Source organism: Callorhinus ursinus, unplaced genomic scaffold, assembly GCF_003265705.2.
Source record: "Callorhinus ursinus isolate GAN/ISIS: 27379988/994484 unplaced genomic scaffold, GSC_fseal_2.0 scaffold4, whole genome shotgun sequence".
Lineage (NCBI taxonomy): Eukaryota > Metazoa > Chordata > Mammalia > Carnivora > Otariidae > Callorhinus > Callorhinus ursinus.
The window spans coordinates 65,028,360-65,042,443 of record NW_027397066.1 but is presented as its reverse complement, the minus strand read 5'-3'; the positions used below and the strand labels follow the sequence as shown (position 1 = coordinate 65,042,443).

At 36.1% G+C, this 14,084-nt stretch overlaps 1 protein-coding gene across 3 annotated transcripts in view; it reads right to left on the bottom strand.

The window, feature by feature from the left end:
* The window catches only part of CFAP299 (cilia and flagella associated protein 299), a 573,208-nt gene that overhangs the window by 71,426 nt on the left and 487,698 nt on the right, over window positions 1–14,084 (bottom strand). For all 3 annotated transcript variants that reach the window (XM_073891828.1, XM_073891829.1, XM_025887823.2), the window contains one exon: window positions 5,903–6,045. In XM_073891828.1, coding sequence (XP_073747929.1) covers window positions 5,903–6,045 — 143 coding nt within the window. The remainder of the gene's footprint in view (window positions 1–5,902; window positions 6,046–14,084) is intronic.

Genomic DNA, 14,084 nt, shown 5'->3' with positions numbered 1-14,084 from the left:
CAGGCAATATTTTATATACCCCGTGCATTAGAACTGAGTCATTTACTCTTTTTTCTTTTAAACTTGAGAACCAGATGCTTTCATGAGAACACACTTAAGCACAGGATAAACACAACTTTAAATTCTAACTTCAGAAGTTTGGCATGTTAAACATTTCAATAAAACAGACAATGGGATTGCAAGGGAAATTTGATAATAATATCTCAAAGCTTTAATATTTAGGGGCATTCCTCGGTCAAGGGTATGAATATTTCATAGACTCTCCAAAGAGAAACACAAAACTTTTTCATTTCCTACTGACGAGTCTACTTGAGGGATAGGTAGAACTCTACAGGCAGACTTTAGATCTTTGTGGAAATGATATGGATACATAAATATGGAAATGTAAGCAGCTAAACGTGGGGCAGAATATAACTCAAGGATTCTACAGAGTGCAATCACGGTCAAGCTACAAAAGCTTTTAAATTGAGAATAGTGTTCTGGAGGTGAGCAGTGAATTGTAATTCCTAAGAATTTGTTCTCACTCTTTCTCTCTTGTGAACTTCAGCAAGTGGTTTTCTCTAGCTTCTCCTCTCTCAGATGGTAATAATGCTTCTTGAAACTATTTCACTAAATCGTTGTAGGAAAGTGTGAACTCCCTACACTGGAACATGCTATTCGCTTGTGAGATATTCATATATGCTGACAGGAAGGTACTGAGTCTTAAACACATGGTCAGAATGGAGTCTGAACTGACAAGACATCAAGTTCTCAGGGCCCTCTCTTCTGTTGTGTTGCATAATAGCCATAACTGTTGCTACTTCTATTTTCCACATGACAGGATTCCAATCAGAGAACTAATGTCTCTTCCTACACAAAATAGAATAGCACGTCAAAAGGTAAGTGAATCTTTAATTTTAAAGTCTTTGTTCTAGTTCTGAATTGAACTAAGTAGGGAAATACATATACCAAAGATATTTTCTCCCCTGGTAACACTGTTTAGTCATTTATTGCTGGGAAGTCTCTTGAGTGAAAAATCTGAAGTTTGATTCTGATAGATGGCTTAAATTAAACTCATGTGGTAAAAATTACCCAGTGGGATCATCAGAATAGAGCTAACTTTGTTTAAAAGCTCTGAAATGATCTGGCACCCATGAGGAAAAAAAAAAAAAAGATAAAACTCACTAATTAGGAAACTTATATTATTAAAAGAAATTTTAAAAGGTGTAAATAAATTAAGTAAATAAATGGAAGACTGAATTTCCTAAAGATGCCAGTTAATTGTACGTTGGCCATAACTCGAAAACAATTCCAATCAAAATTACAACATTTTTGTGTGTGAACTTCACAAGCTGACTCTAAAATTTATATGTTAGAGTGAAGGACAAGCACAGCCTAGAAGCTTCTGAAGAAGAAAAAACTGCCTTTATTTCAAAAACTATTACTAAAATATACCAAATGACCAAGATTCTATTATTTCAAGGAAAGACCAATAAAACTAAAGAGTGAGCCCAGAAATAAACATGTACCTAACTTAAGACACAAATGATGTTGCACATGTGAGAGAGAAGATAGTGGACTTTTCAGTAAGTGTTCTAGGACAAATTATTAGTCATTTAGGAAAACAATAATAAAAAGCAGACTCTTACCCTATCACTATATATGATGTTAAATCTGGGTACGTCAAAGATATAAAATAAAAAGCAAAACTACACTCTATAGGATAATATCTTTATGCCCTGTATAAAGGTAGAATTTGATTAAACAAAACACAAAAAATGCAAACTTCAGATGAAAAGATTAGTAAAATGTATTAATCTATCAAGACTTCTATCAAAAGTCAATGTAAAGGAAGTGAAAGGAGAATTGCACATGGAAGATGATATTTTTCAGTATATACAAAAGGCAAATGATTAGTCAATGTCCAAAAGATAAAAATAAAAAGAATTCACAATCTATAAGAAAAGGAGAAATAAATAACCAACAGAAAAGATGAGGAAAAGTCTTAATAGATAATTCACAGAAAGGAAATTTGATCAACCAATGAAAGATGCCCAATCTGATAAGTAATTACAGAAATGAAAGTTAAAAACCATAATGGGAGTCACTTATAATTCAGTACAGTGGGGAAAAAAATGTTTGTTAACTAGAACACTTACTACTTCTGGTAGGTACAAATTGGTAGAACCACTTTGAAAGCAATTTGGCATCATCTTTGTACTCTTTTGTGCCTTTGGCTTTGCATTTTTTCCCATAAATTTAAGGAAATAATCAAATATTTATTTTGTCTTTCTGCATGCACTGAATTCTATTTTAGGGTAACCAACTAAGTGATGAGGAAAAGTTATTCTCTATGGAAGAATTCTAGCTAAATAATGCAGAATGAATTCTAGAATTAGAGAATTACCATTATACAACCCTTAGTAAAAACATTTAGGTAGCTTTTGTTATTGTATTCTAAAACAATTGGAGTGAAACAATGGGGAACTTTATAGTGGAGTGATCAGACTGACACCACCTGAACTCACTGATCAAGCTCACAGAGCTTCACTTATTAAAAATGGTTACCTAAAAAAAAAAAAAAAATTGAAACTGGATTTTATCAAGCCAGTTGACAGGAAATAGAAGGATAGAGGTAGGATGTAAAACAACAGCGTGTTTTCAAGTGATCAGTCACATTTTGAATATGAGACATTTCTTGGGATAAATGACATGGTTTCTCCAGCAAATCAACAGCATAAAAAAATAAAAAAGAAGGAAGGGACTGTTATATAGTAAAAGAATGACAGAAAACAGAATAAGAAAACACAATATTATTTGGATTTTGATGTGGTCAAATCAACTGTGAAAAGATAACTTTAAAACAATCAATGAAATATGAATAAGGACTAACTAGGTATTAAAGGATATTAAGGAATTATTTGTTAGGTATTTTCTGTTAAAATGTTATCAGATAAAGATTCATACTGAAATATTAGTATGAACAATTCATATAGGTGAAATGACACATCTTACATTCGCTTGAACATAAACAAAGATGTTAAGGTTATAGAATCTGGTATTTTTAATAAATTATTAGTTACGGAGGGGTGGTAGAGAGGAAGAGGTCTAGAATAACATCTGGATTTTGACTTGGGTTGCAAGGGTGGTGCCATTTGCCAAGATGGAGGATACAGAAGCAACAGAAAACTACAGAGATTGAGGTGAGTTTAATTTTGAAAATAAGTTTTAGGTGCTCATGGGATACACAGAAGTTTCTCTGAAGTAAGCAGTAGGATAACTGAATATGAAATAAGAAGAACAACTATCTAGAAAAGTGTTCAAATCACCCAGGAGAATGTAGGAATGAATGGTAGGAAACAAAATCTACGGATGAACTCTAATGAATGCCGACGTGTATGAAATAAACAAGGGGAGAGTTCAATGAGGGATTCTGAAAATAAAAAGAGTATTTGAATAGTTTTGAGAAGAAAGAATTACTCAGCATAATGATTAATCAACACTAATCAAATACTGTAGAGAAGTTAAGTAAGAGAAGAACTGCAAACAGTCCATGGGATTTTGAATTTGGCCGTCACTGGTGATGTTAGCAGGAGTCGTTCCATTTGAATAATGGTGGCACAGAACTAATTACCATGGGTTAGCGCCTACATGAGAAGTGAGAATTGGAGACACTTGTTATTTTGAGGAGCTTAGCTGAAAACCGAGAGAGGCAGTGCAAGAGTTGGAGGGCAAAAAGGGATTTTTAATAGAAATAATCTTTTTCTAACGGAATGGCTTCTTCTTTTTTAATAGAAATGGCTTCAGCATGTTTAGAGGCAAGATAAAGGAGTCAGCTGAGAGTGAGTTTGGGAATTTTTAAAAACGGGGAACAGATGAAATATAGCTTCAGTGGAAAGACGGATGGAAAGCATCAAACACAAGCTGAATCAATTAGCTCTAAACAGAACAAGTAGTTATTTTTTCCCTGAATCTGTAAAAATTGTGTGAGACTAGATGCATGTATAAAGGAAATATTTCACTTGGTAAGAATGAACTATTATTTTCTTTTCAAGAAATAAATTAATTCTTTTTTATTGTTGTTATATTAATCACCATACATCACATCATTAGTTTTTGATGTAGTGTTCCATGATTCATTGTTTGCCTGTAACACCCAGTGCTCCATGCAGTACGTGCCCTCCTTAATACCCATCACTAGGCTAACTCATCCCCCTCCCCCCCTCCCCTCTAGAACCCTGTTTGTTTCTCAGAGTCCATAGTCTCTCATGGTTTGTCTCCCCCTCTGATTTCCCCCTTCATTTTTCCCTTCCTGCTATCTTCTTCTTCTTCTTCTTCTTTTTAACATATAATGTATTATTTATTTCAGAGATACAGGTCTGTGATTCAACAGTCTTACACAATTCACAGCACTCACCATAGCACATTCTAAAAGCAAAGGGTGCAGCCATCTAAGGTCAGACTTATGTTGTTTCAGAAATGTCACCGGAAAAAAGCCCAAGTCATTCTTAGGCATATATTCCTTCATGGTTCTTGGGGAAGTGTAGGTCTTGCTGTGTTAGAAGAATGTGTGCCAGTTTGCAGGAAATTGGCCCTCTGAGAGGTGGGCTAATGGACAAGATAGCATGATGGTGTGCCAGGAGTCAGGAGAAGTCATATTCTGAACATGGATGGTGGGCCCAAGGACCAATGGCTGCCAGAACAGAATTGTGACTGAAAATAATCAGAAGGGCACTCTGAGGGGAACTCTGGTTAGGGAGGAAGTCTGTTTTGGTTGACAAAGAGACAGATCAGTTGGTAGTTTCTATGCTTAGATTCAATGTAATCTGTGATTTGTGAGGCAAATCACACATTGAGAGGAGTCAGTGTCAGCAGCTGACAACAAAGATCTTGAGGGAGTGGTGAAGAGTTAGTATATTTTTGGAAATTTTTTAGAGTATTTTTGGATATCCACACCTTAGTGAAATTTCCTAAAATTTCCTCCAGCGGAACCCAGGAATTCAGTTACAGGTGCTGGGGGGAACAAAAAAAAGTCCCTCTATCAATCTACCTTTGAAGTAAGCAGGACAGATACAGCCAAAGCTCAAAAAGATTATTACAGAGAGAAGTTAAATGACGTGCCATGCATCTAGGTGGGGTCAGAAAAAGGGTAGGTCCATTAAGGTGGTGATGGGTTAAGAAGTCTTTAGATAACAGCAATAAGGATGGATAAAAGACAGCAGGAATGTCGAAGGAGGAGAGCGTTGTTACAAGTGTCAAATAATCTGGATATAGAGGACAGTTCAAGGAGAATGCTGCTACCACTTCTGGATTCTATGGAAAGTAAAAGAATTTAAAAATTAGCTTGAGACCTACTACCAAAGGGATAGAAGAGTTGATCTGTGAATCAACTGACAGTATAGAGCAGATCATATGTGATAGGATGAGGTCTCCAGAGAAAGGGGTAGGGGTCAATAATAAAAAGAATGATGAGTGGGAAGGAATCCCAGAATAGGCCAGTAATGAGAGTAAATGAGGGCATGCTAGTCAAAGGCTTGTACTTTGGTTGGTGGCCAAAGAAAAGAGGGGGGAGAATGTGTTAGGTGGACTGTTCTTGAGGCTCCTAAGCAGACCAAGTCCCAAGTGGTCCAAGACCCTTATGAGATTAGCCATTTTTAGGCTCTACTTGTCATTTAAAAGTAATGTCACTGGGAATTTACTTACCTCATCTCTGAAAAGTTCTCTTCCTCAGACTGTTGATGGAAAAAGTGCATCTCTGTTCATTGCCCATTTAAATTTTTTATTCAAGCAACTCTTACCACATTCCATATATATATGTCTCTTCCACTCGAGGCAGGATATAGAACATAAAATAAGAATCTTTTACCATGCCCCTGAGGAGCTTGTTCTCTTACTGAAGGTGTGAGAAGTACATACAATTTACCTCATATCTGTGGGTTTTGGAAGAAGTCTTCTTTTTCCACTAAAGTAGACTTCAAAATCTTCGATCTTTAGCCTGTGGGCATAGTCAATGTATCCTGATATCTCCTGCCCATGAGAATTTCTGTCACGAATAAAGATCACGGTCTGGTAGCACACACAAAAAAAGATGGAGAATGGAAAGAATAAGTGAATAAAAGTCATTTGAATGTATTGCATAAGATAATAAAAGCTACAGTTTTTGAGTGTTACATGTGCCAGACCCTATTTTAAGTGCTTTATGTTTCACCCTTACCATGATCCTATGAAGTAGGTATGATTATTTACTCTTGACAAATGAAGAAATTCATGAAAAGTTAACTGTGCAGGCGTATAATGTGCATTTACAGTAATTTTATATGACAATATCAATAAATAACTTACAGAGGTCTTCCAAAGGGCAGACATTATTTTAAGTGTTTGCAGTACATTCACTTATTTCCTTTTCTCCCAATCCTGTTGTCTTCTCTTTGTCATAATTTCTTTAAATAAGAAAACTAAGGAACAGAGAGGTTGAGTACCTCACTCAAGGTCTCACAGCTAGTAATGGAAAAATTGAGATTAAAACCCAGGCTCATGTGTTTGTCTCTCTAATCACTACATCATTTTTCCATCTCAACTCCTATATATTTTCTGTTATAGAGATATAAATTGGTCCCTTATTACCACGAGAGTCAAAAAATCTCTTTATAAAATTAAAATCTCTTTATAAAGTTACCTTACAAATTAAGTCCGTAAGTCAAAATAAACAGCAAGTACATATTTCTCATTCATATTAATTCCTGCACGAATATCATTGTGCACCTAGTTGCATGTTAGGTACTGTTGTAGGTGCCACGGATATAAGACAGCCAGCACCCTGGCCTCTCAGAACGTGTGCTTTGGTGAGGGGAGACAGATGAGATATGAAAAGGAAAAAAGTACTTCCAGTGAGTGATAAATGCCACAAAGCAAATAAAAAACATGGTTGACTAGACAATGAAGTCATCAGAGAGGGAGAAAAACCATGAGAGACTCTTAACTCTAGGAAACAAACTGAGGGTTGCGGGAGGGGAGGTGGGTGGGGGGATGGGGTAACTGGGTGATGGGCGTTAAGGAGGGCACGTGATGTGATGAGCACTGGGTGTTACATGCAACTGGTAAGTTATTGAACGCTACATCTGAAACTAATGATGTAATATATGTTGGCTAATTGAATTTAAATAAAAAATTAAAAAGAAATAAAGAACATGGTTGACTAGAGAATGAATTGGTGGTGGTGAAGCCTACTTTGGGTAATCAGAAAAGACCTTGAGGAGGTCTTCTTTTAATTTTTATTTAATTTTTTAATTTTTTTTAATTTTAATTTAAACCAAGACTTGAAGCTTGAAGGATGAGAAAGAGTCAGGCATGTAAAGATCTAGAACAGGGGCCTATCAGGTGAAGGGAACAACTGGCATCAAGGCCCCTAAGTGGAAACCAACTCAGGCAAATGGAAGATTTGTCGTCTTTTCTCTTTATCAAGCCAACAGACATTGATCCTCGAGCTCTAAGAGAAAAAACGAAACAAGCAAACAAACAAAAGAAAACCTATTGTAACCGGGAAAGTTCTTAATGTCTTTATTTCCAGATCTAGTTCAAAGTGCAGAATTTCATGGCAAAGTTCTACATTTGGAAGAAATTGTCAACAAGCCTTCCTTTTCCTCTCCAGCAACCACTAGATGGTTACTTGCTGGGTCTCTGTGTAGTCAATTACAGGAAGCACTAACATGAGTTACCTACCTTAACAGAGCTTCCAAAAAGGTGAACTGAGAAAACGGAAAGAATTCTTTTCCCCTCTGCACCTGAGAAAACATGTTGCTAACAGTGTCCCAATTGAAAAACACAAGAACAAGCCACAAGGTACTGTTAGTTGTTATTTTGTTAAATTGCATTTTCCTTCCTCCTGTGGTTGTTTGGCACTGGGTGCTGAGGATACCATGCTGGGAAGGATTCTGAGGCATGTCCTTGGCTTAAGGAGAGGAAGGGTGGTGATAGCTTAGTACCATTTCCCACAGATACGGCTCAAGGAGCTAGCATTGTCATTCCTGTGCTCAGTCTTATGTAGATTTGGTCCTCGGTTCTTCTTGTTTCCACCACATAACGATAAGTTAAAATTCTATAGATTTCTCCATAGTTTTTAGCTTTTACAGCACAAATTCTAAAGGGACAGTAACTCAGAGACTTCTTGAGACTCTTACACTACTAAACCCATACCTAATACTGCTATCCCGGCTTAATCAAGGCCACGTGCTAGAACTATCAATGTTCCATAGGCAGTCCTAAAGGTACTTGAAATCTTCATTCCATCAAGGCTGCTCCTGATGTTAAGGCAAGTCACGCAGGCACATAGAGGAAAAAAGGTCCCAAATAAGTCCTCTACTTTTAAAATGGAACTCTATTTTTAAAGATTTTATTTATTTATTTACTGTTTAGAGTGAGAGAGCATGGGAGGAGGAGCAGAGGGGGAGGGAGGTGGGGGAAGAATTTTAAGCAGACTCTGAGCTGAGCGCAGAGCCCAGCACAGGCCTTGATATCATGACCCTGAGATCATAACCTGAGCCGAAACCCCAAGAGTTGGATACTTAACCAACCACCCAGGCAAACCTAAAATGGACCTCTATTAACAGAAAAAGAAAAACAAACAAACAAACCAAACCTCCTCTGTCTGCCTCTGTCTCTCTTTAAATGAGATGGACCAGCCTTATTTTTTCAGCGGAATGGCATACCAAATACTGTAACTGATCTTCCTGCTGAAAGCAAAAATAAATTCTGGATAAAAATCTAAAAAGCAACTTGTAACATGCATTGATGCTCTGTCAAGGAAATGAGGAATACTTAAGAGTCTAAAAATGAAGTGAAAATAGATTCCCAGAAAGGAAAGCAGAGCCCTAGGGCCATCTTTGTCCTGCAGGCATATGCCCAACCACAGGGAATCTTAGCAAAGGTTTCATGATCTTACGAGTTGCAGATGACAGGAGACAAAATCCAGCCTTTCAGGTAGAGAGACTAATAGGACTTACTGCCTCAACATAGGGCAGAGAAATCAAAAAAGGATGAAAACAATCTGTAATGTGTCCGGAGAACAGAAGAATGATTCCAGAATTATAAACCCAGAGAAAATATCTTTCTAGTGAGCAAAATTTGGACATATTCAGACCAAAAAATGAGAGCCTTGACTGATAGAAGACTCTTACTCAAAGAAATCCTAGAAGATGCACAGTTGACCCTTGAACAACATGGGTTTGAACTACATGGGTCCACTTACATGTGGATATATTTTTCAAAAAATACAGTATAGCACTGTAAATGTATTTTCTCTTCCTTATGATTTTCTTAATATTTTCTTTTCTTTAGCTTACTTTATTGTAAGAATACAGTATGTAATACAACATATAAAATATGTTAGTTGACGGTTTATGTTATCAGTAAGGTTTCCAGTGAACTATTAGTAGTTAAGGTTTTGAGGAGTCAAAAGTTTAATGCAGATTTTTGACTCTGTGGTAGGGTTGGTACATTTAACCCTTATATTGTTGAAAAGTCAGCAGTACTTCTGCCAAAACAAAGTGAATCTAACTGAAAGGTCAGCGATAAAGAACAGAATGATCATCAAAGAAAGTAGTTAAATATATAGAAAAATATATAATGTATTGATAGTGTTATGGGCTGAATTGTGTCCCCTCAAAATTCCTGTGTTGAAACCCTGTCCCTCAGTATCTCAGAGAATGTATTTGGACATAGGGCTTTTAAAGAAGTTATTAAGCTAAAACAAGCCCATTTGTCCCTAATCCAATCTGACTTTTATAAAGTCAGAGGATATTTGGACACACAGAGAGACATCAAGGGTTTGTATGCAGAGGAAAGACCATGTAAAGACACAGTGAGAAAGGGGTACCTGCAAACCAAGGAGGAAGGTTTCAGAAGAAACCAACCCTGCCGACCTTGACATCTTGATCTATCTTTGACTAAAGGCTTCGATAACTGTGAGAAAATAAATTTCTGTTGTTTAAGCCACCCAGTATGTGGTTATTTTGTTACGGTAGCCCTAGAGAACTGATACACATGGTAATAAATTAAAATAATTAAGTATTTACAATTAGTGTAAATGGCCAAATGTTTAAGTTGAAAAACAAAGCTTCTTAGAGTGGGTAAAAAAAATATGATACAAAACTTAAGGTTGAAATTTAACTGATGAAATAATATGCATAAGGAAATGTCCAAAAAAGAGCTGGCATCAGCATATAGGTATGAGACAAATGAGCTCGAAGGCAAAAAGCATTCCTAGAGGTGGAGAATCACTAGATAATGATAAAAGATTCAATTCACAGAAAGATAGAGCAATTATAAACTTGAATGAACCTTTGATAACATAGCCTCAAAAATTGATAGAACTACAAGGATAAATAGACAAGTCATCATCACCATGGCAAATTTATCTCTCTCATTAAGTTTTAGATCAATGAAAAATTCCGTAATTATTATAAAGTTAATATACATTGTAAAGAATTAAAAACACAAGCTTGAGTGCTTGGTTTTTACCTTAGCCAAGTACCCAAACATCTTTACTCTTCAGTGTCTGTGGATAAAATGACTGAGAGTGTAAAATTATATGTATGTGTGTGTGTATATATATATATATATAGCCACAATTTCACCATTTTACATTATTATATACAGCCTTCCCATATGAGTTAAAGCCCATTGTCTATGGGAATCTGAGTAAATTACCTCAAATCTCACTTCTCCAGCCTTGTGAGACTTAAATGGATGCTCTGTGATTTTTGTGAATCTAGGGGTTTCCTGAAGCTAGAGAACTTCAAGTCAGGCCAAACTGAGTATAAGCAGGGTTTCTTCCAGGTTCAATCTATGTCCTTGGGTGTGTTGTTCAAACTCTTAACTCCTCTCTATATTCATAAGTCCTATGCCCCTAAGTAGGTTCCTGCAAAATCTAGCAAGTTTCTGCCAAACTGAACTAAACACCTCCAAAACAAAGAAACAAACAAACAAAACCAAAATAAACAAGAGACCAAAATCCTGCTTGGACCTAAAGCATTTAGTTAGCTAAGCCTTCTTGTAGCCTCTCCCTTCTTCCGGTTTCTCCTTCAGCTCTGTAGAGCAATAAAATAATCTCTTTTGTCTTGCATGGAATCGCTCAGCTCATAGTCAGGTGTTTTCAGAGCCTTGCCTTCTGCCCAATGAACCCAATTTGTAAGCAACATGCAAATACTCTTTCTTTTTCAATGGGGAGAGTCTAGTAATCATTGTACCTATAATTTCTTTTATTTTCAATAGAAACACATTCCTTCATTGATGTCTTTCCAAGTATGGCTACTTAGGTGTAAAAGTATATTGTGAAAGACTTTTTAGTAAAATAAAAAAAAAATTGCTAAAATAAAAAAAAATTTCCTAACAAACAACATGCTCCTTGCAACTTTTAAAAAAAAATTGATTAGAACTATTGATGTGTAGTAATTGGTGATAGACTGTCAGGAAATTACAACTCAACATTTAACTTTAGAAATACATCATTATAAAAACACAGTGTAGGTGACAGGAAAAAATAATGAAAGAAGAGGTAAGAGGTAGTTGTAAAGTATTTGATGGCTGGTTGAAATCTTTTTTTTTTTAAAGATTTTATTTATTCATTAGAGAGAGAGAGAGAGAGAGAGACAGAGAGAGCACAAGCAGGGGGAGAGGCAGAGGGAGAGGGACAAGCAGACTCCCCACTGAGCTCGACATGGGGCTCGATCCCAGGACCTGGAGGTCAAGACCTGAGCCAAAGGCAGACGTTTGACCATCTGAGCCACCCAGGCACCCCAGCTGGTTGAAATCTTATTGTATCTTGTTTATATTTTATTATGTGGATTGTCCAAGAATTAGAATTTAGTTAACTAATACTCTTAATTAGTAAATTTAATATATTCGTTTATCAAATGTATGTTTTCTTCTAAAGTGAATCCTAATTACCCCTACTATTAATACTACTAGGTATCATTTTATTAGGTAGCCATTGTGTTCTGAGCCAAATATTAGGAGCTTTATATTCATTACCTTATTTAATTCTCTCAAATGTGTATAATGGTTAGATAGCATTATTATCCTCATTTTGTAAGTGTAGACGCTGAAGGCATTGAGAATAACCAACTCAAAAGACATGCAGCTAGAGAATGGGGCAACCACATTCACACCCAGGGTGCCTTCGCATGAAGTCCGTGTGTTTAACCGCTCCGCAATGGACACACAAACTAGGAGCACATGTGGGCCCTGCCCTCTACTTACTTTGTGACACTGGTACATTCATTATCTTTTGTAAGATTCAGTTTCTTCTGTTACAAAGTGGACATAACACCTGCTTCTCAGGGTTCTTGTGTGAATTGAGACTATTTTTGCTAGGCACTTAACAATGCCTGGCCCACGGTAAACCCTCAGTGAATAGTATCTATTGCTTTTTTAAATTTGTATTATTACTGTTGCTATTGTATTTATATTATGTTAAGAGTTTTATCAGTTCCTTAGGGATAAGGAAATGGAATACTCATATCAGAATTCCATTGCCTGGGTGTGTATAATTATGTTGCTGGACAGGGTTCAACTCATTTGTTACGTTCAGGATTCTCAGCTAAAACTTCGGATGTATTTTGAAGTTAAAGTTTAAACAATTTTCAGGGTATTATTGTATACATCCAGGATGGACCCAGCTAGCAATAAAGTTATGATTCTGACATCCAGAATGGGCAGAATAGGCTAAGAGAGCCCTTTGAAGAATTAGGTTTATTTCAGCCCAAGTGTGACGTATTTTAGTAATTGCAAGCTTTCTTATTGTGTCACTAGGAATTATAAAATGTTATAAATAGTTGTTTTAAGTTTCTCTAATAACACCTGCTTTTTTAAAACAAAATAACAGCTTTATTGAGGTATAGTTTGTAAACATAAAATTTATCCTCAAGTTTTAAATGTATAGTTCAACGATTTTTAGTAAATTTGCAGAGCCGTGCAGTGCAACACAATCCAGTTTTAGACTATTTTTATCACCCCAAAGAGATCCCTTGTACCCATTTGCCGTCATCCCTGTTCCCACCCCCACCCTCACCCCCAGGCAACCACTAATCTACTTTCTGTCTCTCTAGATTTGCCTTTTCTGAATTTTTCATATAAATGGAATCATACAATATATGGTCTTTTTCATTCTAATAACATTTTTTTTATCACAGTTAATTTCCCAGGAGATACATAAAAACTATAAAGGCTCTTTTAAATGATGATGTTATGTTTATAAAAAGGCAGACTTCCAAAATGCTCATTGTCCTTAGATAAAACCTTTTAATCCTCTCTAGAATAAGTCAAAGTATAACCAACACAAGTATTTCAGCAAATCAGATGATATTTATTTGAAGCCATGAATACTGGTTTACATTTATTTGCAACCTAGGCAGAAAATACTAGTTTTTGTAACAACAACAAAAACACAAGAACAAGCCTTTGATAGATATCAAGATACAAGTATTCCTGATATTGAAGCAGGGGCTCAGACACCAAGGAAAATGTGGAATCTGAGATTTTACTGAGTTGTCTAATGACCTCAAGTGTGAACCAGTGTTAGTTGAAAAGACTTCTGGAATGCCTAGTTAGGTCCACATTACTTCTCATGTGTTGGGAAAAGATGAATTAAAGTACAATTTAGACCATTAATATATCATTTGGATCTCTGGCTGCTTGTCTTTTCCCAGAAGTGGATTAAAATACAAATTCATAAACTTGTTATGAGTTGAGTACATGTGTTGCCTGATTTTTCTTGCCAAACACTAATGAGGGGACATAAACCTGATACATTGAAATGGGACTTTTTCAACAGTGAAGCCAAAGTCACTTGGGGAAAAAAAAAAAGGCATAGTTAGCAGTATGTTGCTAAAACTGAAACATCCATTTCAGGGAATGAGAGCTGTCACACAAGCTAAGTTCTTGTGCTGTCCCTCGGAGACTGTCAGTATGCTCCCTGATGGAAACAAACGAAGAAAGAATTTTTATCTCCTATAATTTTAAAACTCTTGGAATACTTTCATGAATCATTAGTTTTAGGGAATCCTCTTTTCCTTTCAGAAGAGAAATGATTTTGCAAATGGAGTCCAAGT